The sequence below is a fragment of the Stomoxys calcitrans genome, chromosome 3 (genome assembly GCF_963082655.1).
Source record: "Stomoxys calcitrans chromosome 3, idStoCalc2.1, whole genome shotgun sequence".
Taxonomy (NCBI): domain Eukaryota; kingdom Metazoa; phylum Arthropoda; class Insecta; order Diptera; family Muscidae; genus Stomoxys; species Stomoxys calcitrans.
In genome coordinates, this window is record NC_081554.1 from 151,282,210 (window position 1) to 151,308,095 (window position 25,886).

General features: G+C 39.7%; 1 protein-coding gene across 1 annotated transcript; it reads left to right on the top strand.

The window, feature by feature from the left end:
• The first annotated feature begins 16,059 nt into the window (after window positions 1–16,059).
• Window positions 16,060–16,738, top strand: LOC131994008 (uncharacterized). Its single transcript, XM_059365648.1, has 3 exons — window positions 16,060–16,309; window positions 16,371–16,431; window positions 16,484–16,738. Exons 1-3 carry the CDS (start codon window positions 16,116–16,118, stop codon window positions 16,736–16,738), a joined length of 510 nt encoding a protein of 169 aa, XP_059221631.1. The 5' UTR covers window positions 16,060–16,115.
• Window positions 16,739–25,886: the final 9,148 nt, after the last annotated feature.

The following is a 25,886-nucleotide window of genomic DNA, read 5'->3' on the forward strand; positions in this document are numbered from 1 at the left end:
CGATTTAAATTTTGTCTGATGTTATCGCCAGGATTTGAATGCAGGCGTTCAGCGTTATAGGCGGACACAGGTTACCGTGAAACGAATTCGATATACACATTCAGGGCGATGTGTCCCAACCCTAAATGATATTAGAGAGTTAAAGAATGCGCAGCGGAGCGAGCCCGGCTCGGCTAGTATAACCATAAATAACTACATAAATGGATTTAAAGACCGTTGGAACTTTACCCTCTGTAACTTCTCAGAACAAGATATTTGTGAGAAAAATCTACCAAAATGTAAACTAAATTTTTCCTTTTTATTTAAAAGCTTTAACCTCCTGTTTACATACAAATCTATTCGAATTACTTCATAACTTGTTGCTTTGTTTTGTTGTGAAATGTCTATTTTGACATAATGTAATGAGCCATAAATAAATTGCATGCGATTGTTTAATTAAAAAGCCATATTAGTATGGCAAAAACTTAAAGTGTCAACTTTAGTTGCTAATCATATTTTATTTGATATTGGATGTGGGTGGCTATGAGAACATGCACCTCTTACGAATGTAAATATGTTTGGAAAAGACGGAAAGAAAACAACTCTCGCCTATAGCAATAATGTCAAAAACAATAAAAAGCACAACAAAATCTGCCAGACACCCTCATAATTTACAAAACTTAAACAGGTATTTATATAGTAAATGTCTATATTACAAACTAGAAATGAAACTACATTGCGAATAGACACTGCAAATATGACATGTGGTGTTTATTCCGTTCAAACAACGTCATTTAGTGCATAAGCTAATCTTAGGGACAAGATAATTTGAGTTAACTAAAAACTTTTGCTTTGGTTTATATCCGTGAATTTAATAGAAATGGAAATGCGTTGGCGTTTGGTTCATACTATTGATATTTGTAAGATATCGTCTTTATACCCACCACCATATAATGGGGGTATTCTAATCTAGTCATTCCGTTTGTAACACCTCGAAATATTGATCTATGACCCCATTAAGTATATACATTCTTGATCGTCTCGAAATCCTGAGCAGTGTTGTCACTCAAGAAAATTATTTCCTACCAAAATTTAAGAAAAATCGTACCAATCTCGATTAAAACCTACCAAATGATCTACAAGCCGAAAAGTTGGTATTCCATTTGGAACACATCAAACTATACATAAACCGACTCCCCGATTTGAATTCTTGAGCCTTTAGGATAGGTTAGGTTGAAAAGAAGGTGCAGATATTAATCCGCACCATGCCACTATGGACATACACCTAAGCCAGTAATCGGTTTGTTGTACGCTCTAAAAACTATTAAATTAACCTCTAAAAAGAAAATTTGAAGTTAGGAATTCCAAAATCCTTAACTGTTTGCAATGCCACTCCCCTTAGTTGGTTGATGTCTGATATTGTGTCCCCACCTAAGTACCGGTATCTGCTGGACGTGAACGCAGGGCAATGACAAAGGAAATGCTCCAACGTCTCATCATCTTCCCCGCATGCCCTACACATGCTATCACTTGCCGCACCGATTTTATATAAGTGAGCTCGTAGTCCTATGTGTCCCGTTATGATACCAATTGCTAAACAGACCTCATTCTTGCTTCCTTTCAGTAATAGCCTCGTCTTCTCATGATCTGGATCCCCCCATAGGATTTTCGCCGTCCTACCGACTATTTCGCTGTTGCACAATATTGCATGCGCATTCGTCGCTCACTCCCTTAACTCGGACTGCGTCGACCCGAAAGGCTTCGGGTTGACCAAGTTTATTGACGGCATTCCTCTGGCCTTTACCGCCAAATCATCTGTCCTTTCATTTCCCCTTACTCCGTTATGGCCCGGCACCCAAATGATGCGGATTTTCCCATCCTCAGAGAACGCGATATATCCGGACGATCACGGAATGCGTGAAGTGGTGTGGAGCTAACGCGAGGACATCGAGTCTGAACATCTTTAGCGTCAGTAATATTGCCATAAGGGCAATAACAACCAGGACGGTAAGGTCACGAACAGTCTTGCAGTGTAAGAAGAAGATTACACTGTTACACAGACTCGACGTCCTCGCGTTAGCTCCACACCACTTCACGCATTCCGTGATAGACCGGATCTCCGTCTGCAAGACCGTATTATGGTCAGGCAGTCTAAAACCGATGTCAGTCCTTGGGCTTTCAATGTAAACCCCCAGGCCCACTCTGTCCTCTAGCTTTGATCCATCCGTGTAACATGATCTTCCAGATGGCAATACTAGGGTTCCGTCAATCCAAGACTGTGCCGATGGCAGCAGTGCGTCGCACTCGACTTTAAGGTTCCGTCAATCCAAGACTGTGCCGATGGCAGCAGTGCGTCGCACTCGACTTTAAGGTTCATCTCAGGTATCCGATCGAAAACCTCTCTACTTCCTTCCAGGTTTCCTATCGTCGCCTCGATTATACCGCGATGGTATGAGCTGCTTCCATCCTCAATCCATTCTCCCATCGCCTTAAGTCTCATAGCCGTAGTGGCTGTCTCACACTTAATCTGTATTTAAATGGGTCGGATATCTAGAATAGTCTCCAGTGTCTATAGTTCCCTGAGCCCTTAGAAACCTTAATTTTCACATGACTTGACTGAAGTTTGGAACAATGACTTGAGTTATGTTTTTCAACCCGAACTTAGCACGTTTTTAATTGTCAAGGCTACAGTACTAGATGGTCGTTATTCATACAGGATCTAGACATGTCCGTCTCTATATTGGTTGAAATCACTCACAATTTGGCACATAGTGTTCTGTTATGACTTCCAACAACTGTACTAAGTACGGTCCAAATCGGCCAAACCCGATATAGCTCCCATATAAACCAATCTCCCGATTTGACTTCTTGAGCCCCTGCAAGCCGAAATTTTTATCCGATTTGGCTTAAATTTTGCATGCGGTGTTCTGTTATGACTTCCAACAACCGCGGTCAATAACCAGGTTCCCAAGATAGGGTCCGGCCGAACTTAGCACGCTTTTACTTGATTTAAGCTTTGTTTGTTTTTGTTGTTGTAGCAGTTTGTTGTATTCTATCATTCGTCTGCTTGATTCTGTCGACTATCCAGATCAAGGAACTCTGCAACTAAGATGGGGTGCGTCCAGAGGGATCTGGGTCTGAGTCGAGTGGATCTGGCTAGGCAATTAAACAGGTGACGTGTATCGTATGGTACAAACATCTTGCACGTCGGCATCAATCATTGTTCTGTAGGAGTTGAGACGGCTGCATCTGCTGGAACGTAATTGAGCCAGAACTACTCTGATTTGCCGGGGGAGGTCCATTTTTTCAGGTGAAATGGGAAGGGGTCGTCCTCATTCACCCGCAAGTTATTTACCGCATCTGCTACCGTGTTTGCATGAATGTTGTCTAAACCCACTTGATGTGCCGCATCATCTAGAGGCTCTCTCTCTTATAGCGCTGAACCTTACGTTCTAGATTATGTAGATAATTCTTCTGGGCGGTGGACACCTATCCACAAGATGATGATCTGGATGGTCCCTGCGATAACAATCCAGGATCTTCGTTCTGTTAGGATCTTTGTCTCCTGATGGAGGTTGTCCACGTTAGAACTGAAGCGATAGCCTGTCGCAGTTCGAAGGGCGGCATTCTGACAGATCTGAAAATTATTCCACTGCATGTCACTGAGGACGAGACCACATTGGTGCTGCATAATTGCTTTGTACTTGGTCAACAAGGTTTCTTTGTCAGCACTTCAAGTGCTGCCGGCAAGTGAATTGAGGGCCTTGTTTCAACTTTTAACCTTATCGCAAATTGCTGTGGAATGTGAGGAGAATTTGTAAGAGCTGTCAAATGTGACACGAAGTACTTTGCGACCCTTGATGGTCGGAATTGTTACCCCGTCGACCATCACTTTCAGCTCCCTAAGCACCTCAGGCGTGTATGCAGTGAACAATGAGGTTGAAGATTTGGTGACAGATATCTTCAGATTTCTTGCAGTGAAATAAGAGATTGAGGAAGACGTTTAATCTATCGCAGATGTCATGAATGGCTGGGGCCTGATGCCATGATGAAACAATCGTCCGCATATGATACGATCTCTATATCGGACGGGGGATGGAATGAAAAATAGTCAGAGTTTAAACAGTGCCGGAGATATCACACAGCCTTAGGGAACGCCTTGGTTGGCTCTAAGGTGCTTCGACTTCTTATCCCAAAAATTTCACGACCACACAGATATTTTGAGACGCAGCGTTTCAGGCTTGGCTTGAAGGACATGTTGGCTATGTCCACAAATAGTTTGGAACGGCAGACCATGTCTTATGCCTTCGACAGGCTCAATGCCACTAGGACCATCCTATCACATGGCCTGGGCTGATTGAAGCCACTGCAAATGTGTGCGGTGATGGCATGTAAAGCAGTTATGTGCTATGCAGCCCTCAACTTCCATGCTGATGCTCGGCGAATAGAAATTCTTCACCGAGGATCAGGAGGGGTAATGCATCAAGCGTGTTGGCAATTGGTGAGAGAAGGGAGATCGGTCTGTATGACTCCCCTTTACTCAGGTCATTTCCAGGTTTCACTAGTGGGATCACTTTGTCCATCTTCCAGACATTGGGAACTATAAGGGTGTTCAAAGACAAGTTGAGGACAGTTGTAAGGTACTCAACTCCAGGTAGATCTAGATTCTTCAGCATCAGTTTAGAGATTTCGTCCGGCCCCAACGCCTTGAATGATTTACGCCGCGCATGACATTCGTAACTTCGTCTACGGTAAATTATGATGGCTGTCCATCAGCGCGGAGACCACGGATACGTCGAATGGCTCTCCTACTATCCCTGTAACTCTCGAGATGCACAATAAATCGACGGTTGAGCAACCTGGCGCATCTATTCGGATCAGTCGTAGTTACGTCGCCAAAAGTGACCGAGGTCTTGTCATCTCGTTATATTGGGGAAGTACAAGGCGGATATTACCGCCTTACAGGAAATGCGATGGACTGGGAATGGCGTCACAACAACACCAAACGATGACGAACTATACTATAACTGCCATAACATGAGGCATGAATTTGGCTGTGGATTTGTGGTTAGTCGGAGACTGAAACACCTTGCCTCCAGATTTTCTCCGGTGGATGAATAAATTTTTCAACATCTGCCTTATTTGTGCCCATGCCTCGAAGGAAGACAAGTACGAACAGACCAAGGATATTTTCTAGAGAGAGAATACGATCGCTGCCCCGCCCATGTTATTAAAATCCTTCTGGGAGATTTTAATGCGAAAATGGACAGGGAAGATATCTTTAGTCCAAAAGTCGGAAAATTAAACCTCCACGAGATAACGATAACAAGATAATGCGTTGAGATTAAAAGATTTCGCCGCGGCAGAAAACATGGTAGTTAGCAGCACCAGATTTCAACAAAAAATATCACAAAGCAACATGGCTGTCACTCGGTCAAAACACGAGGAACCAAATTGATAATGTCGTAGTAGATGAAAGGCATTCATGCAGCATGTTAGGTGCACGATCGATCCGTGGAGCGAATATAGATTCGGATCATTACCTTGTTGCAGCAAAGGTTCGCACCCGTTTGAACATGGCGAGTAAAGTACGCTCTGCCACTGCACGGGAGCTGGACATTGAAAGCTGCAAAAACAACAGATGGCAACGGCATACTCCACTCGACTGACCCAACTGCTTGATGAAAGCACTCTTTGTTCCGATGATATAATGGCGCTGTGGGAAACCATTGCCCATTCCATGGAAAATATAGCGAAATTCGTACTTGGGTACCGAAAGCGTCCCTCAAGAAACCCATGGTACGACCAAGAGTATTGAATACGGCATACAGAGCAACCCTGCAATCAGTGGTAACGCTGCGGATGAAGGCGTGGTATTGGGAGAAAAGGAGAGTGGGGACGTTTCCCCTTTCGCTGAAATATATAGAAAATGGAAAGACGTGAGTGTAAGCGAATTGAGATGTACGCGGGTCAGAATGAAGTCCAGAAATTCTACAAAAGAATTAAACATGAGACCGACGGCTTTAGTACAGAAACTAAGAAGGAAATCTGATGACTGATAGAGATTGTGTGCTGAGGATAAGGAAAGAACATTTTACCCAGCTGCTGGTGTCCGATGATGGCAGCGAAGAGGCTACCGTAGAACCAATCCCTTACTATGATATAAAATATTTACCTAGTAGTCAGAATGAGGTTCAAGTAGATGTGAACCGACTGAAGAACAACAAAGCAGCAGGAGCCGACGGGTTACCCGCTGAACTATTTAAGACCGGATGCGACACGCTGATAAGGTGTATGCATCGGCTTGTCTGCGCGAACTGGCTAGAAGAACGCGTACCCGATGATTGGTACCTCAGCATACTATGTCCCATACATAAGAAAGAAAGCAAGCCGAAATGTAACAACATCAAAAGAATTAGTCTCCTTCCCATAGCATACCAGATACTCCAGAGCGTTCTTTGTGAAAGATTAAAGCCTAAAGACAATGAGATAATTTGCCCTATCAATGCGGCCTTAGACCTGGTAAATCCACTCTAGACCAGATATTCACACTGCGCCAAATCCTGGAAAAGTCCATGAAGGACAAATCAACCCTTTGTCTTTGTTGACTACAAAGCCCCTTTCGACTACAAAGCCCCTTTCGATACTCCTATAAGTTCAAAGGTATTTCAAGTCATGCTCGAGTTTGGTATTCCTGCTAAATTAATTAGACTCTGCAGGATGACACTTGCTGATACGCGTTCCTCAGTAAGAATACGGAAGAATTTCTCGAAACCATTCAATACCAAACGAGGTTTCAGACAAGGATACAGCTTATCGTGTGATCTCTTTAATATCCTTTTGGAGAGAATATACGAGATGCAGATGTGGAGACACCTGCTGCACGCCTATACCGATGGCATCGATATCATAGGTCTTAGTCAAGCTCTTATACTAATCGCAGCGGAAACGTGATGACTATTGGTTATTTAAAGGTGCCCATAACTCGCCTCGCCATATCGAGCATCATAGGCACTCCGTATTGAAGCAAGAGCCGGTGTTGCCCTCCCCCTAACTGAGACTCTCCACCCGATACCGCTGATTGTCCGCGACGGCAATTGCAGATGCTCCGTTTGCAGAATTCGACTATCCGAAACCTGTGGACACGCCCGGTAGCTCGCAGCTGGTAGAGTAATATCAATGAACTCCACACAGATCGGTGCTCAAGCTTCCAGCCCGTGCGGTGCTCAAAGTTAGTTCGTGCTACTACCTTAACTGATAAAAACCGATTAGACTTTTGTACGGATAGTTCAATACTAGACTAATATGTGGGCTTTGGAGTATACTCTAGGACTCGAGCAGTTTACCTGATCATTTTAGTGAGTATTAAGCGTAGATCCTTACAATTATATAAGTGTTGGAATGGCTAATATAAAGTATCATACCGACGATTGGCATAAATATCATCTCAGACAGTCATGTGCTTTTAAATACTTGAAAAACGTATTTCTTGAGGATAAAAGAATTTCTAATTTGAGTTGATGTCGAGAAAACAAAACTGAAATAGGCTACCGAACAGGATTTCTTGACAAGTCTTATCTTATATATAAAAATCAATTTGTGTTTGTTTGTAGGTTTGTTTGTTTGTATGTATGTTTGTGTGCTCCTCAGAAACGGCTGAACCGATTTTCTTGAAATTTTCACAGATGGTGCATAATGACCCCGTGGTGAAAATAGGGTACTATATATTTTTTGATATCTGGAGGGGGTTGGTGGGCGGACACCCCTCTTACCCTATTTTTCAGAAACGCCAGATCTCGGAGATGGGTGGTGCAATTTAAGAGAAATTTTGTGTGCACTCATATAGCACCCTAAAAATAAAAAGTTGGTATCCAAATTTCGGATACGGTACCTAGAGGGGCCGCCCCACCCTAAAACCTACCAAACATATATTTAGATAAGAAAACGTATCTGATATCCAAATGTCGCACCAAATGTTAGGTGGACCACCCCAACCCCCAAAACACCCCTAAATCGGTTATATTTACCGACCATGGCAATATGGGACTCAAATGAAAGGTATTTGCGAGTAGAATACGAATCTGATACCCAAATGTGGGACCACGTTTCTGGTGGTCCACCCCTTCCCAAAAACACCCCCCAAACTGGACTTATTTACTGACAATGGGAATATGGAGCTTCAATAAAAGGTATTTGAATGTAGAATACGAATGGAATATCCAAATATGGGACCAGGTGTTTGGGGGGCCGCCTCTCCCCAAAAACATCCCCCAAGGGGACAAATGTACGACCATAGCAATATGGGGCTCAAATGGAAGGTCTTTGGGAGTAAAGCACGACTTTTAATATCAATATTCGTGGAAAGTGTCTATGGGGCCACGCCACCCCCACAATACCACCCAAATAATAAGTATCTTCTGACTATTGCAACATGAGGCTCAAATAAGAGGGTTTTTAAAGTGGAACACGAAACCGATATATATTTTCAAGGCGAACTTACTGAGCGGCCGCCAATCCCCCAAAACACTCCAAAGCCGGTCATGTTTGCCGACTAGGAAATATGGGGCTCAAATTAAAGTTATGTGGGAGTAGACCACGTATCTGATATCAACATTAGGGGCCAACTGTCTAGCGGACGTCTCACCACCATACCAACCCCCAAAAAGGAAGTATTTGCTCACCAAGACAATTTGAGTCTTAAAGAAAGTGGAACTAAATATTTATGGTTTTTAGGGCCAATACCCCAAACCTGACATATTTGCTGACTTTTGCAATAAGGAGTTTAAATGCGATTAGAGAACAAATTTCATATTCAATTTCGAGGCCAATGGCAATATGGGGTTCAAATAAATGATATTTAGATATATGAGAATAGAGCACGTTGCTTATATATTTTCCGGGCTTAGTGTTTTGAGGACCACCCCATTCCCCAAAACACCCCTAAATCGGGCATATTTGCCGACCATGTCAATGTGGTGTTTAAATGAAAGGTGTTGGGGGGTAGAGCAAGAATTCATACCCACTTTCGGGACCAATTTTCTGGGGGTCTATCCCTTTCCCAAAATACCCAAAAACAGCAATTTTTAGTGACAATCGCAATATGGGACTCTAATATAGGTATTTGGGAGTAGAATTCGAATTTGATATTCAAATGAAGGACCATGTATTTAGAGCATCACCCCTTCCCCAAAACACCCCCTAAATGGTAAACATTTTTCGACCATGCCAATATGTGGCTCAAATGAAAGGTATTTGAGATTAGAAAACGAATTTGATAACCTATTTTGGGGCCACGTATTTGGGGGACGCCTCATCCTGTAAACTCCCCTAAACCGATGGCAATATGGGGATTAAATAAATGGTATTTGAAAGAAGAGCACGATGCTGATATTTTTTCGGACCCAAGTGCCTGGGGGACCACCTCACCACCGAAAACACCACTAAATCAAATATCATGAGAATATCGGGCTGATATAAAGTATTTTAAGAATGGAGTACACCTTATGTCCAAACTTAATTTCGTAGACCAATAAAGATCATATGGGATTCAGATAAAGGTACTTATATTGTTAAACTATTAGTCAAGCGATATACTATTTTCGTAGCATGGTATTTCACTAAAAGCTATTTAATTGTCTATTTTGCTGAAATTTGGGAGGGTGAGCTGTGTTAGACCCTTCGACATCTTTCCTCAATTTGGATCAGATCGGTGCAGAGTTGGATATAGCTGCCATATAGACCGATCCTCCGATTAAGGGTCTTAGGCCGATAAAATCCACATTTATTATCCGATTATGCTGAAATTTGGGACAGTGAGTTGTGCTAGGCCCTTCGACATCCTTCGTCAATTTGGCTCAGATCGGTCCAGATTTGGATATAGCTGCCATATAGACTGATGCTCCGATTTAGGGTCCTAGGCCCATAAAAGCCACATTTATTATCCGATTTTACTGAAATTTGGGACAGTGAGTTGTGTTAGGCCCTTCGACATTCTTCTTCAATTCGACCCTGATCGGTACAGATTTGGATATAGCTGCCATATAGACCGAACTCTCGATTTAAGGTTTTGGGCCCATGAAAGGCGCTTTTATTGTCCGATGTCGCCTAAATTTGGAACAGTGAGTTAAGTTATGCCTCTTGATATACTTTTGCAATATGGTACAGATTTTTTTTAGATATAGCTACTAAAAAGACCTATATTTTGTTAAACACAATTGAACAATGACTTGTACTTATTAGTATTTGGTCCAAATCGGAACATATTTCGATATAACTGTTATGGGACATAAGGTATGCAATTTTTACTGAATTTTGATGGATGGTGGTTTACATATATACCCGAAGTGGTGGGTATCCAAATTTCGGCCCGGCCGAACTTAACGCCTTTTTACTTGTTTTTATATATATTAGGGTTTATAGAAGAACTTCTGTGTGTTTGTTAAACTCCTTGGTTGGTATACAAACAAAATGTAATAAGTCATTGTTCTCCAAAATAGTTTTTCCCTTCTGCTGTTTTAAATGCAAATTTTTTGTTTTTTGTTCTACCCTGCTAAGGGCAAACCACTTCAACATCGTATGTTTGTGTTGAAAACAAATGTCACTCATGGCGGAAGCTCTTGACAGTCTGATTACAGAATAACAAGCCAAGCTATTAAAATCAACAAAAAATGCTACTTTTTGTGACAGACACATTATCAGCATTGACTTTTCAGCTTAAATTTAAAGCAACCAAGACACAGATGGACAGACAAATAGACAAACAGACATAAATTACTAACTAAATTTTAAACAAATAATAATTTGTTTGTCTAGCAAATAAACTAAAAAAACAAAAAAAAAAATGAGTAGTTAGATGGATGGGTTGATGGTCGAATGAATGTTCAAATGGATGGCCAAAGTGAGGCGTTAAATTTTGTAAATATTTGCTATACAGAAAAAAAAACTTCAAATGAATAATGTGATAGTTTAACACAAAATAATAAAATTATTAGTTTTTATGGTCAAGCTTATTGTTTTATTAAGACTTTTCACATAATAAAAAAGAACTGAAAAACAAAACCCCTAGCAACGAAAACAACAAAACAAACATAAATTTTCTTTGGTATAGGTTAAAAACAATTTCATAGCCATTACCAGTTATTTAGGGCTTGGTTTTATTGCTATCATTTACTATTGAGGTTATAGTTTTTCATTGTTCATTTTATTTGTGTATGTTGATGTTGGAAAACTTTTGTATTTGATTTGGCCACGTTTTTGAACTTAAAGGGTCATAAGCGTGCCGCCCATCTGATTTTAAATTTATGCTGGGGCGAAACTTATGCCGGCAAGATGTATATGCCCATAATATCCATAAAATGTTATAGATTTTTCATTTCATTTCCATTCCATTTTTTTCGTCATACATTTGGTTTTACCTCAGCGCTTTGCTGCTAAGCTGTATACATTTGAAAATTGCAGTTTATTTTGCTCTTGGGGAGTTGCCAGCACATAGGGCGATGAAAGGTAATCGGAAAGATTAATATGGAAATTGAAAGCAAACAAAAGACTTAAGAAACAAACTTTCAGGAAGTTATGTGTTTTACAATACGGTATTGATTGGTGGTATATTAATTCTACCCACCACCGAAAGATGGGGGTATATTCACTTTGTCTCTCCGTTTGCAACACATCGAAATATTCATATCTGACCCTCTACAGTATATATAATCTTGAGCGTCGTTAAAGTCTAAGACGATCTAGCCATGTCTGGCTGTCCGTCTGTTGAAATCACCCTACAGTCTTTAAGAATAGATATAATGAGCTTAAACCTTGCACAAGTTCTATTTTGTTCATAGGCAGTTTAAGTTCGAAGATGGGCTATATCGGACTATACCTTGATATAGCCACCGTAAATACCGATCTGCCGATTTAAGGCCTTAGGCCCTTTAAAGCCACATTTATTATGCGATTTCGCTGAAATTTGAAACAGTGAGTTTTGTATGGTCTTTCGATATTCCTGCTCAATTTGGTCCAAGTCGGTGCAGGTTTAGATATAGCTGCCATATATACCGATCTCTCTTTTTAGGGTCTTGGGCACATAAGAGGCGCATTTATTTTCCGATGCCGCCGTAGCGCAGATGTTAGCAGGTTTAGATATAGCTGCCTTATAGACCGATCTCTCTATTTAGGGTCTTGGGCCCATAAAAGGCGCATTTATTGTCCGATGCCGCCGTAGCGCAGAGGCTAGCATGTCCCCCTATGACGCTGAACACCCAGGTGTTCAGGCGTTCGAATCCTGGCGAGACCATCAAAAAATTTTTTTTCTGCGGTGGTTTTCCCCTCCTAATGCTGGCAACATTTGTGAGGTACTATGCCATGGAAAACTTCTCTCCAAAGAGGTGTCGCACTTCTCTCTGTTCGGGGTCGGCTATAAAAAGGAGGCCCCTTATCAATGAGCTTAAACTTGAATCAGAGTTGATATGTGAGAAATTTGCCCCTGTTCCTTAGTTGAATGTTCATGGGCAAAATTTGCAAATTTGGACAGTGAATTGTGTTAGGCTCTTCGACATCTTTTTGCAGTTTAGCCCAGATCGGTCCAGATGTGGATATACCTGTCATATATACCGATCTCCCGATTTAAGGTTTTACTCCCATAAAAGTGAATTTATTGACCAATTTTGTTGAAATTAGGCACAATGAGATGCGTTAGGCCCCTCGTTGTTCGTACCGAGTATGGTTAAGATCGGTCTATATATCGATATAACTGCCATATGGACCGATCTCTCAATTTAAGGTATCGGGCCAATAACGGGCGTATTTATATTTCGATTTCGCAGAAAAGTATCTCCGACATCCCTGTTTAATACGACCCAGATTGGTCCACATTTGGATGTTGCTGTCATATATACTGATCTTCCTATTTAAGTTTTTAGGTCCATAAAGGGTGAATTTATTAACCGATTTTGCTGAAATTTAGCACAATGAGTTCTGTTATGTCCTTCGACATTTATCCCGCATATGTTCAAGATAGGGCTATATTTGGATACAGCTGTCATATATACCGATCTCCAGATTTAATTTCTTAAGTCAATAAAATCACGTTCATTGCTCGAATTTCGCTGAAATTTGACACAGTGGGCTGTGTCAATATAGTTCAGATCGCTCTATATTTGGATATAGATGTCATACACATATACCGATCTCCGGATTAAAATTCTTAGGCTCATAAAATATTGCTTTGGATCCTTATATAGCCTGAATATGGTGGAGATTGGCCCATATATGGATATAGCTGCTATGGTTTCAGAAATGATGCACTTCACCGCGCCCTTTCACCGCACCCTTTCACTTTTCGTTCCTTTGGCGATATAAATAGATTTAACCTCCATATAAACCGAATTTCCTATGTTTTCTGAGTTTTTAGAAAATTGATTTGGACGATTTGGTTAAAATTTGGTGTGTTATACACTTATCCTCTTCAAACCCCTTATCCACTGACCATCGGATAAAGTCAGGTGGTTTATAAAGTACTTATGCGGTCGCTAGTAATGCGTAGAGTTAAGAAATACGAAGTTGAAGTCCTGTAGAGTTAAAAAGTGATTCGCCAAGGGGGTGTTATCTTCCCGCTCCTGTTTGACCACAAACTTTCTAAGCTCTTTCCACCACTAACCAACTGGTTTGGAGAAAATAACGTACGCGGTTGACTGCTCTGTCCTGACGATAGGGAATTACATCAATTGGGTGAAAGAATAAACTTTTATCTTCTATATTCCATAATTTTTATGGAATCGCAACTCGAAAATTTCTCCCACGAAATCGTCAGACACACTATTTACAACTCGGACGAAAGATTTTTAAATGAAGCTTAAAGTCATAGTCGATGGACAAATAATACCAGCCGAATATAGTCATTGTTGGGTGCCTATCACCCATTGCAGATGATGAGAAATACCAGGGGCCGAATTAGCGCATACGTGAACGAGTAAAATCGTAAAATCGAAAGCTCTCTATTGTGAGTTATGTATATCTTTATTGAACGTGAATTTTTGAAATGTAAGAACGCGAATGTTTAAATTTATCATAATTTATAAAAAACTTAATATTACAATGGGTATAAAAGTGGTATAACATCCATTATATTCGAGATGAAACTTCATTTAATACGAAAGCGCACTCGATCACGATGCGGTAATTAGGCCCCAGAATTAATTGTGTAGCCTACTAAACTTACATCGCTTAATGTTAGATGATACCATTCCCAATATCCGTCTGGCATGCAACACCCATGACAACAATTACCTGTCATCACTCCAATGGACCACTCCGATTGGAGCGGTCAAATTCCTGGAACTAAATCTGGAGACTGTTATGTTAGGTTTATGTGGCAGTTTGTCATTAGACTCACTTAGACGTATTCGTCTATTGTTATACCACAGGAAGAGGATATGCAAGATGCCTTGCAATTCCTACCGTTAAATTATCCAGACTGCTTTAAAAAGTCAAACAACTTGCGAATGTTACTTACTTTTACTTATTAACCTTAATTGACTGTGAAAGAACATTTGTTCCCCTAGCCGAACGTAGAATAGCGTTCCAAGCGCCTCGATCTTCTGCTCTCATCTTATAATCTCTGACACCAAGTTTTGAGGTGTCTCCATCAATTGATCTTTCCATCGGGCTTTTAGTTGTCCCGGTTTGCGTGTACCACCGTGTTTGCCATCAAAAGACTTCTTTGCTGGAGCTTCTTCATCCATTCTGACAACATGACCTAGCCAACGCAGCCGTTGTATTTTGATACTTGTAACTATACAACAATAGCATCATATAGCGCATACAGTTCGTGCTTCATACGACGCCTATATATTTTCCATTAACCCAAACTGGTCCATATATCTTATGAAGAATATTTCTTTCAAATACTCCAAGCACTGCCTCGTCTGCTTTCACAAGTACACATCCCTCAGATAGATAGTATCAGTGTCTTGTATAGTGTAATCATCGTCTATAGAGAGGTGGCCTTGTTTTTAAAATGCGTACTTAACTCAAAGTAGCATATGTTTGCCAGTATTATTCTCCACTTTATGTCAAAATTGGTGTCATTCATTTCGGTTACGGCGGTGCCGAGGTAGATAAAGTTGCAGACTAACTCAAAGTTGTTGTTCTCAACTATCTCCATTTTCTTTATCTGATCGTTTGTACAAAGCATTTTGGGAGTTGAAACCATCCATTTCGTCTTATCTCCATTTACTGTTAGACCCATTTTCATTGACTCTCTCTCTTTCAAAGGCTGCAGTTACTACTTCCGTTGACCGACGTATGATATCGATATCGTCGGCATAGGCAAGTAGCATGTGCTCTCTTGTGATTAGTGTGCCATATCTATTCACTTCTGCATCTCGTATAATCTTCTCCAGCAGGATATTAAAGAGATCACACGATAGGCTGTCTCCTTGTCTGAAACCTCGTTTGGCATTAAATGGTTCGGAGAGATTCTTTCCTATTCTTACTGAGGAACGCGTATCAGCAAGTGTCATCCTGAGTCTTATTAATTTTGCTGGGATACCAAACTCAGACATGGCTTGAAATACCTTTGAACGTAAAGGAGTATCGAAGGCTACTTTGTAGTCAACAAAGAGGTGGTAGGTGTTGATTTGTCCTTCTCGGGTCTTTTCCAGGATTTGGCGCAGTGTGAATATCTGGTCTAGGTTGGATTTACCAGGTCTAAAGCCGCATTGATAGGGCCCAATTATCTCATTGACTTTAGGTTTTAATCTTTCACACAGTACGCTCGAGAGTATCTTGTATGCGATGGGGAGGAGACTTATTCCCAGAGATGGTCCGTAAGACGATTTTTTAGGTTTCCGACTGTCAAAAAGTTGTAAAAGTCGAAAACGTCGTATACTTGTATAAAACGTAGAAAAAGTCGCAAACGTCATAAACCTTAATAACTCAGTGTAAAAGTTTGATTTTTAACAAATATTATTGTCACTTATTTGTTGTATAAAGAAGAGTTTATATGTAAAAAAATTTCACTTGACACTACCTCAGATGTCATTCATTTTATAACATATGTCGTTATCAACAGCTATCAAAAAGCAAATTAAAGCGGGAGAAACAAATAATTTTGCAAAAGGATAAGAAATAATTAATAAATAAAAATGTTGCAACCACCCAATAACTCGCAACAGCCAGAGGGATTTAGCGAAAGTTCTGGCGCTACTGGAGGTAGACCATTTCATTCCCATTGGTATGGCTACTCAAAAAAAAGTGAAAAGGGAAAAACTATTGCTCAATGCATAAAATGCAAGCAATTTATTCGAAACACGGCTATTAAAAGAATGCAATTACATCGGTAAGTCGTTTGTCTTACAAAACTATTGAGTTTTCTATATTGCATTTTATCAACTTTCTAGGAAAAAATGCCACCTTGATCCGGATGACGAAGACTCTGAAGCTCGTATTGCAGAATCGGATGTAAGTATTATAATTTGTAATTATAATTTTTATTAATATTGTATCTTTTAAGGCATCTTCTCCAACGACATCAAACACCCAAACAAAAATTAAACATTTTTTTCGTAAAGTAACAAAGACTGATAAAGAAAGACTTGATATTTGGGCCGCCAGGTTTTTTTCGCTTGCAATGTACCTTTTGTTGCAGCAAGCAATAAATACTTTAAGGAATTTTGTAACGCAATGCAACCAACTCATAAACCACCAAGCAGAAAAAGATTTGCTGGTCCACTCTTGGATGCTGTGCACAAAGAACAAATTGATTTAAATGGAAATTTTTTGAAGGAGAGTGCCCATTCTGTTTTGCTAATTGATGGATGGAAAAATTCTGCATCGAACACAAAAAATGTAGCTGCATTATTGCACAACTGTGATCATAGAATTTTTTTAGAATCCTATGAGGGAATCTTCGGAAAACCTTGCAGAGATGGTAAAGAATGCTGTTGCCTTGGCCAAAGATCGATATAAAGTTGAAGTTTTTGCTGTGGTAACGGACAACGCTGCCAATATGATGTCAATGGGCTGTATTATAGACTTAATTCACACAACGTGTAATGCCCACATTGGAAACTTATTATCCAAGGATTTAATACGCAAATACGGCAGTGGTACAGAATTAAATAATGTTTCTGTAATTAGCCAAAGACGTCACACACGGTTACAGTCTCAACAAATTGATGATTGCTTCGTTATGCAGGAAGACAATCCCGATAATAGCTCAGTTCTTGCAAAGGTGCATAAAATTGTCAATGAATTTAAAAAAGCTAACCTTGAAAAAAAATTAACTATGCTTGGAGGAGCTAAACCAAAATTGCCGTGCGCAACTAGATGGTGCAGCGAACGTGATGGTCTTTTTTGGTTAATTAATAACATAGCCAGAATGAAACAAATAAGTGCAGAAACTAACACCGACGGAAAACCTTACGTAAAACCTTCAGTAAGTGAACTACTTTTTAAGGAAGATTTCATTCACTCGGTTAAGGAGCTACTAGATTTGTTAAATCCTGTTGCTATACTGATAAAAAATTGTCAGAAGTCTGTAAATTCTATTGCGGATGCAACAGAAGAATGGATAAATCTACTTGCTTCAGCAAATCCAAAATTATATGAGGTAGCCACAGAAAGATGCAAAACCAGTAATGTTTTTAATAAATACAGCCTCACAGCTAATATGTTACACCCGCTTTACAAGGGTAGTCAACTGAATGAAATGGTGGAAGACTTTTTGTTGGAAAATCTTGACGAAGATGGGTTGCAGTCACTTTTAGAATACAAAAAGTCTACGGGATTTCTCGCCCTATTAATGGAAAAAACCACAAAGCCTGATTTATTCTGGGATATGGCTGCAAACAGACATAAATCACTGGCAATTTTTGCACAAAAACTTCTTATGATTCCAGCTTCAACAGCTGAACTGGAAGGTATTTTTTCAAACTGGTCGCACGTCCACACTGATTTACGAAATAGGTTGGATGCAGAGCGGTCTAAAAAATTAAAGTTTATTTTTCCTTAAAAATAAATGAAAACAAGGACGACTACTATCGTGCTAACGATGAAACAGATTGTAGCGAAAAAGAAAATTAAAATTTGGTATCTTAATATAAGATAATTTTTAACTTAAATACAAAATAATTTGTATGTTTCAAAACTGAAGTACCTTTTTGTTATTAAACAAATTTTATGATTTAATGCAATATTTTAATATGTATTAGCTTTAAAAAACATATTTTTTTAGCACAAGAAAATACATTAGCATTGTATTTAAAACCTGAATTATTTTTAAGTTCGTTTAAATAAAATGTGATCTCAAAACACCATAACATGTTATTGTTATTGTAATAATAATCAAAATCCAGGGAAATCGGTGCCGACTATATAATACCCTACACCTGAATTATAAATGCAAATTTACCGTTATAATAACATGGATGTAATAATTAATTCTGCACCGATATGGCTGAACTTTGACCTTATAGTTGAAAATCGATCGAAACCTATATACATAAAAGCTATATCGAAATATAAATGTGACAAAAAAAATCAATAATATATTAAATTTTGTCCAAATAGGAAAATTGTCTCTACTACGGATTTATAGTTTTAAACCGGCAATTCGTATATGGATATGGGAGCTATATCCAAGTCTGATTCAATTTAGACCAGATTCCGCATACATAGCGTACCCATCGTGGTACCCATCGATAAAAAGCCTCAATTAGTAAAAATCAGGCAATACATATATATGGGAGCAATATCTAAACCAAAGAAACCGATGTTTATGAATTTCACCTGTATTGTTGAGAATTTTGCGTGTGCCATAATTCGTGAAGATCGGTTAACAAATGACCAGATTATTGCAATATTGGTAAAAATCGTGTAGCTTTTTCTAATTCTGAACCGATTTTTTCCAATTTCAATATTGTTCGTCTCCAGGAGGAAAAAATTACTTATGCCAAAATTTTTAGTTAATCAGATCAAAAATTCGACATATTTTCGTTCGAATTTTTTTTCTGTCAGAAACCTAGTTTTTTGGCTAGGTTTACGACGTTTTCGACGTATGTAATATACGTCGGAAATGTATGTCATATACGTCACTGTTTCTGACAGGCCATCTCTGCTTATTCCTCTGTAGTTGGCACATTCCGTCTTGTCTCCTTTCTTGTGTACGGGACATAGTATGCTGAGGTTCCAATCATCGGGTATGCGTTCTTCTAGCCAGATTGCGCAGATAAGCTGATGCATACGCTTTATCAGCGTGTCCCCTCCTTTCTTAAATAATTCAGCGGGTAACCGTCGGCTTCTGCTACCTTATTGTTCTTCAGTCGGATCACTGCTACTTGGACCTCATTCTGACTAGGAGATAAACATTCTCTACCATCATCAGGGAATGGTTCTGCGGTATCCGCTTCGCCGTCAACGTCGGACACTAGTAGTTGGGTAAAATGTTTTTTCCATATCCACAGCATGTTATCTGTGTCAGTTACCAGATTTCCTTCTTTGCATCTGCAGGAGGATGTGCCTGCACCAAAGCCATCGGTTTGATGTTTAATTCTTTGGTAGAATTTCCGGACTTCATACTGACTCCTGTAAACCTCAATTCGCTCGCACTCACGTCTTTCTATTTCCTTTTTCTTTCTGCGGAATAGACGTTTCTCCTCTCTCCTTTTCTCCCGATACCTCTCCTTCTTCTGGTGCGTTGCTACTGATGGCAGGATTGCTCTATATGCCGCATTCTTGGCTTCAGTAGCATCTCAACACTTTTGGTCGTACCATGGGTTTCCCGGAGGAGGCTTCAGGTACCCAAGTACGGATTTCGCGGCATTTTCCATGGAGTGGGCAATAGTTTGCCACTGCGCCATTATATCATCGGAACAAGGAGTGCTTTCATGAAGCAGTTGGGTTAGTCGAGTGGAGTATGCCGCTGCTATTTGTTGTATTTGCAGCTTTCCAATGTCCAGCTTCCGTGCAGTGTCAGATCGTACTTTCCTCGCCATGTTAAAACGGGTGTGAACCTTTGCTGCAACGAGGTTATGATCCGAATCAATATTCGCTCCACGGATCGATCGTACATCTAACACGCTGGGTGAATGCCTTCCATCTATCACAACGTGATCAATTTGGTTTCTTGTGTTTTGATCGGGTGACAGCCATGTTGATTTGTAAATTTTTTTTGTTGAAATGTGATGCTACTAACTACCATGTTTTTTGCAGCGGCGAAATCTATCAGCCTCAACCCATTACTGGAAATTATCTCGTGGATGCTAAACTTTCCGACTGTTGGACCAAAGATGTCTTCCTTCGCTATTTTCGCATTAAAATCTCCCAGAACGATTTTAATATCATAGGCGGGGCAGCGGTCATATTCTTTCTCTAGGGGCTCGTAGAAAATATCCTTGGTCTGCTCGTCTTTGTCTTCCGTCGGGGCATGGGCACAAATAAGGCTGATGTTGAAAAATTTGGCTTTTATGCGGATTGTGGATAGCCTCTCATCCACCGGAGTAAAGCTGGAGACAAGGTGTTTCAGTCTCCTACTAACCACAAATCCACAGCCAAATTCATGCCTCGTGTTATGGCAGCTATAGTATAGTTCGTCACCGTTTGGTGTTGTAGTGACGCCATTCCCAGTCCATCGCACTTCCTGCAAGGCGATAATAATTGCCTTGTACTTCTGTAATACATCCGACAGCCGAAAAACAGGCCTGTGCCAAATTTGAAGTCGGTCGGATGAAAACTGCGTACTGTAGTGTTTGTACACAAATTAACATGGACAGACGGATGGACAGACAGAAAGACAGACGGACAAATCGAACCAGAAAGTGATTCTGAGTCGATCGGTATACTTATCAATGGGTCTATCTCTCTTCCTTCTAGGTGTTACAAACAAATGCACTAAGTTATAATAAATATGAAATAAAAAGAGATATTGTAGAGAATTTGCAATGATTTTTGAGCACTATACAGGAAAAATGTATAAATCGAACCACAAATGAAGATTTGGCAGCCCTCACAAAGTTTGACATCTCGAGGAGACCAACTGAAATATTTGGACCACCTAGGGCTTTAAAATTTGCACATGATCTGGTTAACACCTCTGACCAGTCACGTCCGTTTGCCCTTCAGACTCGGAAATAAAAAGGAGGACCTTTATCGTTAAGCTTAAACTTGAATCGGACAACAATGATTGATATGTGGGAAGTTTGCTCGCAGTTCCCTAATGGAATGTTAGTAGACCTAGTGGACCACGCGACGCTCTTAAACCAGCCTTTAATTACAACTTGGGCTTGTTAGCCATTTGACATTAGACATTTGTCAGCAATAATATAAAGTTTCAATGATTCCAAGTTAAGCAGTTTTCTTATTGTAAATGTAATTATGCCAAACATAAAGTGATTAGCAATAAAATAAATAAATCTGCAAGAGCCAGAAGTCAAGTTAAACTAGTAATCAAGTTTGTTTCGTAAGTTTTTCGATTGAGGCAATTACTTTGAAGCGTTTACTACCATGAAGATTTCAAAGAATATCTGGCAATTTGGGCATCTTCTAATATACAATAATTATAAAAGAATAATTCTAATCAAATATTGAATAGCATAATGCATTTTTAGTCATTAGTGAAAAAAAAAAAACCAAAATAATTTAAAAGTAATTAAGCAATTCAATTGATAAGCGCTTTGTTCGGGTTTTTAATTGTTAAATACAAATTTATAATAATTGAAGTAAGAATTGAATCAAATTCAATTCAAAACCTCTTAAAAGTTCAAATAACTCTTTATAGCTCTGGTCTCTTATTTCTGGTGTATGTTGGACATCTACTCTCATCTCACGTTTAGTTTAGTTACAAAAAGCCGGCAATTTTCATCAAATGCCAAAACAAGTTTGCCACTCTCTCAACCGGTCTTTTCCATCGCTCAACTAAGAGTTGAATATGGGCAATAATTAAAAAAAGAGCATTATGCTCAAAGTTCTCTTTATAATGATTTTAGTACTATTTTCTCTTTGGTGTTGTGCGTTATGGCTGTTTATGGCTAAACAACATCTGGGAATTTTGCAAGGCAACATTGTAAGCAATATAAACCACTTGTATGTATGGATAGGCCATTTTCCCGTTTTGTGAATTCTAAAGTGGGCTATGAACCAGCAACCATACCCCGGCACCACACCGTTTACAGCGTTCATTAAAGAAGCCTACATGCCACCGTTCAGTTCAAGACAATGTAATCCATCATGGCCCCTATAGATCGGGCACCAATAAATAAATTGCAATATTAACATTGAAGTTAAATAATGTTTGCTGTTGTTGGTTTTTACAAAGTTTTATCGTACGGGCTGATATGTATTGTGAATATTAAATAGGCTTGAAGAAATTGTCAGCTGAAAAAGTTATGTTGTAATAGTATGAAAAGAAAAAAGTGTATTAGGGCAAGAAAATGTAGGTAGTGTTTACATAAATAAATTACCTCAATATAGATGTTACATATATTTACTCATCTGTGAAATGAAATTTTGCATGAATATTGGTCTTGGTTTGTAGGCACGGCATAAGTCTGGATTTGGTGACATTCGTACGTTTAGGTACAAAAGAGTAGGAAATGATACATATTTGGCTAGCGCGAACGGAAAGGGCTAGAATTACCTTCTCGGACTCTAATTAAAAAGCATCTTGAAAAAATAAGATTTGGCAATAGAAAGTTTGGAAAATCGTACCGGAAGTGGGAAAAATAGTTCGTTTAGTACCGAAATTGGTACTTTCTTTGTTAATTGAATTAGAGCTCTAAATTTGGGAACTTAGGAACACTATGGCAACCTTAATTGGTGATTATAAGAGAAGAAGTGGAAAGAAGTAGGTACTAAAAAAAGAAGTAGGTACTAAAAAAAGTACCAAAATTGTACGAACTGGGTCAACTTTGTACAGGGCGGATGGATAGAAGTAGAATTTTGATTTAAAAGACATGTGGAGCAAAAGGATGAGGGTGAAAAGAAACAGGTCATTGTTTAATTTTGCAGAACAAAATATTGGTCTTTTAGATAGCCATATCCAAACATAGACCTGTCTGAACCATATACGACACGGATTTCGAAAAGCCTAACATTAGTCACTGTGTCAAATTTGAGCGAAATCGGATTAGGTTCGGTAAGTTAGGTTGAAAATAGAGTGCAGATATTAATCCGCCCCATGCCACAATGTGGACTTACACCTAAGCCAGTAATCGGCTTGTTGTGAGCTCTAAAAACTATAAAGTAGCCTCTAAAAAGAAAATTTTAAGTTAGGAATTCCGTGCAACTTACAAAATCCTTAATTCTTTTCAATGCCACTCCCCTAAGTTGGTTCATGTCTGATATTGTGTCTCCACCTAAGTACCGGTATCTGTTGGACGCGAAAGCCGGGCAATGACAAAGGAAATGTTCCAATGTCTCATCATCTTCCCCGCATGTCCTACACATGCTATCACTTGCCACACCGATTTTACATAAGTGAGCTCGTAGTCCTGTGTCCCGTTATGATACCAATAGCTTATTGCTTATTGCTTATTGCTTCCTTTCAGTAATAGCCTCGTCTTCTCACGATCTGGATCCCCCCATAGGATTTTCGCCGTCCTACCGACCGTTTCGCTGTTCCACAATGTTGCATGCGCATTCGTCGCCCACTCCCTTAACTCGGACTGTGTCGGCTCGAAAGGCTTCGGGTTAACCAAGTTTATTGACGGCAGTCCTATGGTTTTCACCGCCAAATCGTTTGGCCTTTCATTTCCCTTACTCCGTTATGGGCCGGCACTCCTTCTCTCCACCTAATCTCCCAATCTAATAGGCCCAAAACCTTATATCGAGAGATCGGTCTATATGGTAGCTATATCTAAATCTGAACCGATCTGAGAATTAAATTAAAGAATAATATTGAAGGGCCTAACACAACTCACTGTTTCAAATTTCGGCGACATCGAACAATAAATTCGCCTTTTATGGGCCCAAAACCTTATATCGAGAGATCGGTCTATATGGTCACTGTTTCAAATTTCGGCGACATCGAACAATAAATGCGCCTTTTATGGGCCCAAAACCTTATATCGAGAGATCGGTCTATATGGCAGCTATATCCGAGTCTGAACCGATCTAGGCCAAATTGAAAAAAGATGTGAAGGGGCCCACCACAACTCACTGTCCCAAATTTTGGCGACATCGGACAATAAATGCGCCTTTTATGGGCCCTAACATAAAATCGAGAGATCGGTCTATATGGCACCTATATCCGCATCTGAACCGATCTGGGCCAAATTGCAAAATATGTTAAGGTGCCCAACACAACTCACTGTCCAAAATTTTGGCATAATCGGGCAATAGTTGCGCCTTTTATGGGCCTTAAATCGAGAGATCGGTCTATATGGCTCCTATATCCAAATCTGGACCGATCTGATTAAATTAAAGTGGGATGTTGACTGGCCCAGGACAACTGTAACTGTCCCAAATTTCAGTAAAAACGGGTTAAAAATTTGGCTTTTATGGGCCTAGACCCTCAAGATATTGTCCGATATACCCAATCTCCGAACTAAACCTGTTTATAGACAAAAAAAAAAAAACTGTGTAAAGTTTCAGCTCAATATATCCATTTGTGAAGACTGTAGGGTCATTTCAACAGACAGACGGACGGACATGGCTAGATCGTCTTAGATTTTAACGCTGATCAAGAATATGTATACTTTCTAGGGTCGGAAAGGGATATTTCGATGTGTTGCAAACGGTATGACAAAATGAATATACCCCATCCTTTGGTGGTGGGTATAAAAATGGAAAAAATTTACTGTCAACGGGAGAAAACGTGTGTTTAGTACCGCAATTGGTACCACGTGGTACTTTCTTTACAGATGGAGCTAGAGGTCTGAAATTTGGCACGTAGGTACAACAAGAAATTTATGATGGGTGACTAAATGATCTTTTCATACATATTGGTACCAAAATTGGTACCATTTGGTACTCTCTTTATGGATGGAGCTAGGGGTCTGAAATTTGGCATGCACGTACAACAAGGAAAAGTGGGTGACTATGGTCTTTTTTTAATTCGCACATATTGGTACCAAAATTGGTACCATTTGGTACTCTCTTTATGGATGGAGCTAGGGGTCCGAAATTTGGCATGTACGTAAAACTTAGATATATATGACGGGCGTCTAAATGGCTTTTTCACAATTTGAACATTTTAGTACCAAAATTGGTAGTTTCTTTACAGATGGTGCTTGAGGTTTGAAATTTGTCATGTAGGTACAACTAGGAAATATATGATGGGTGACTAAATGATCTGTTTAAAATTCGTACATTTTGGTACCAAAATTGGTATCATTTTATACTTTCTGTTCAGATGGCTTGAGGTCCGAAATTTGGCATGTAGGTACAACAAAAAATATATGATGGGTGACTAAATGTTTTTTTTTTAAATTCGAACATTTTGGTACCAAAATTGGTATCATTTTGTACTTTCTGTTCAGATGGCGCTTGAGGTCCGAAATTTGGCATGTAGGTACAACTAGGAAATATATGATGGGTGACTAAATGGCTTTTTCACAATTCGAGCATTTTGGTTCCAAAATTGGTACTTTCTTTACAGATGGAGCTAGAGGTCCGAAATTTGGCATATAGGTACAACTAGGAAATATATGATGGTGACTAAATGATCCTATCAAAATTCGGACATTTTGGTACCAAAATCGGTATCATTTTCTTAGGTCGGGTGCGAGAAACTGCTGCCAGATGTACAGTCTTGGATTGACTGCACTTTGGAATTGCCATCTGGAAATTCAAGGTAAACAGATGGATCAAAGCTAGAGGATAGTGTGGGCCTATAGGTTGTCATTGAGAACCCAGGGACTGAGATCTGTTTTCGACTGCTTGCGGTAGTCTGGTGTTAACGCAAGACGTCGAGAGTGAAC

Coding starts and splice junctions, on each gene's coding strand:
- LOC131994008 (XM_059365648.1), top strand. CDS start 16,116: ATGTTGCAACCACCCAATAACTCGCAACAGCCAGAGGGATTTAGCGAA. Junction 16,310..16,370: donor AAAAGAATGCAATTACATCG/GTAAGTCGTTTG, acceptor TCAACTTTCTAG/GAAAAAATGCCACCTTGATC. Junction 16,432..16,483: donor CTCGTATTGCAGAATCGGAT/GTAAGTATTATA, acceptor GTATCTTTTAAG/GCATCTTCTCCAACGACATC.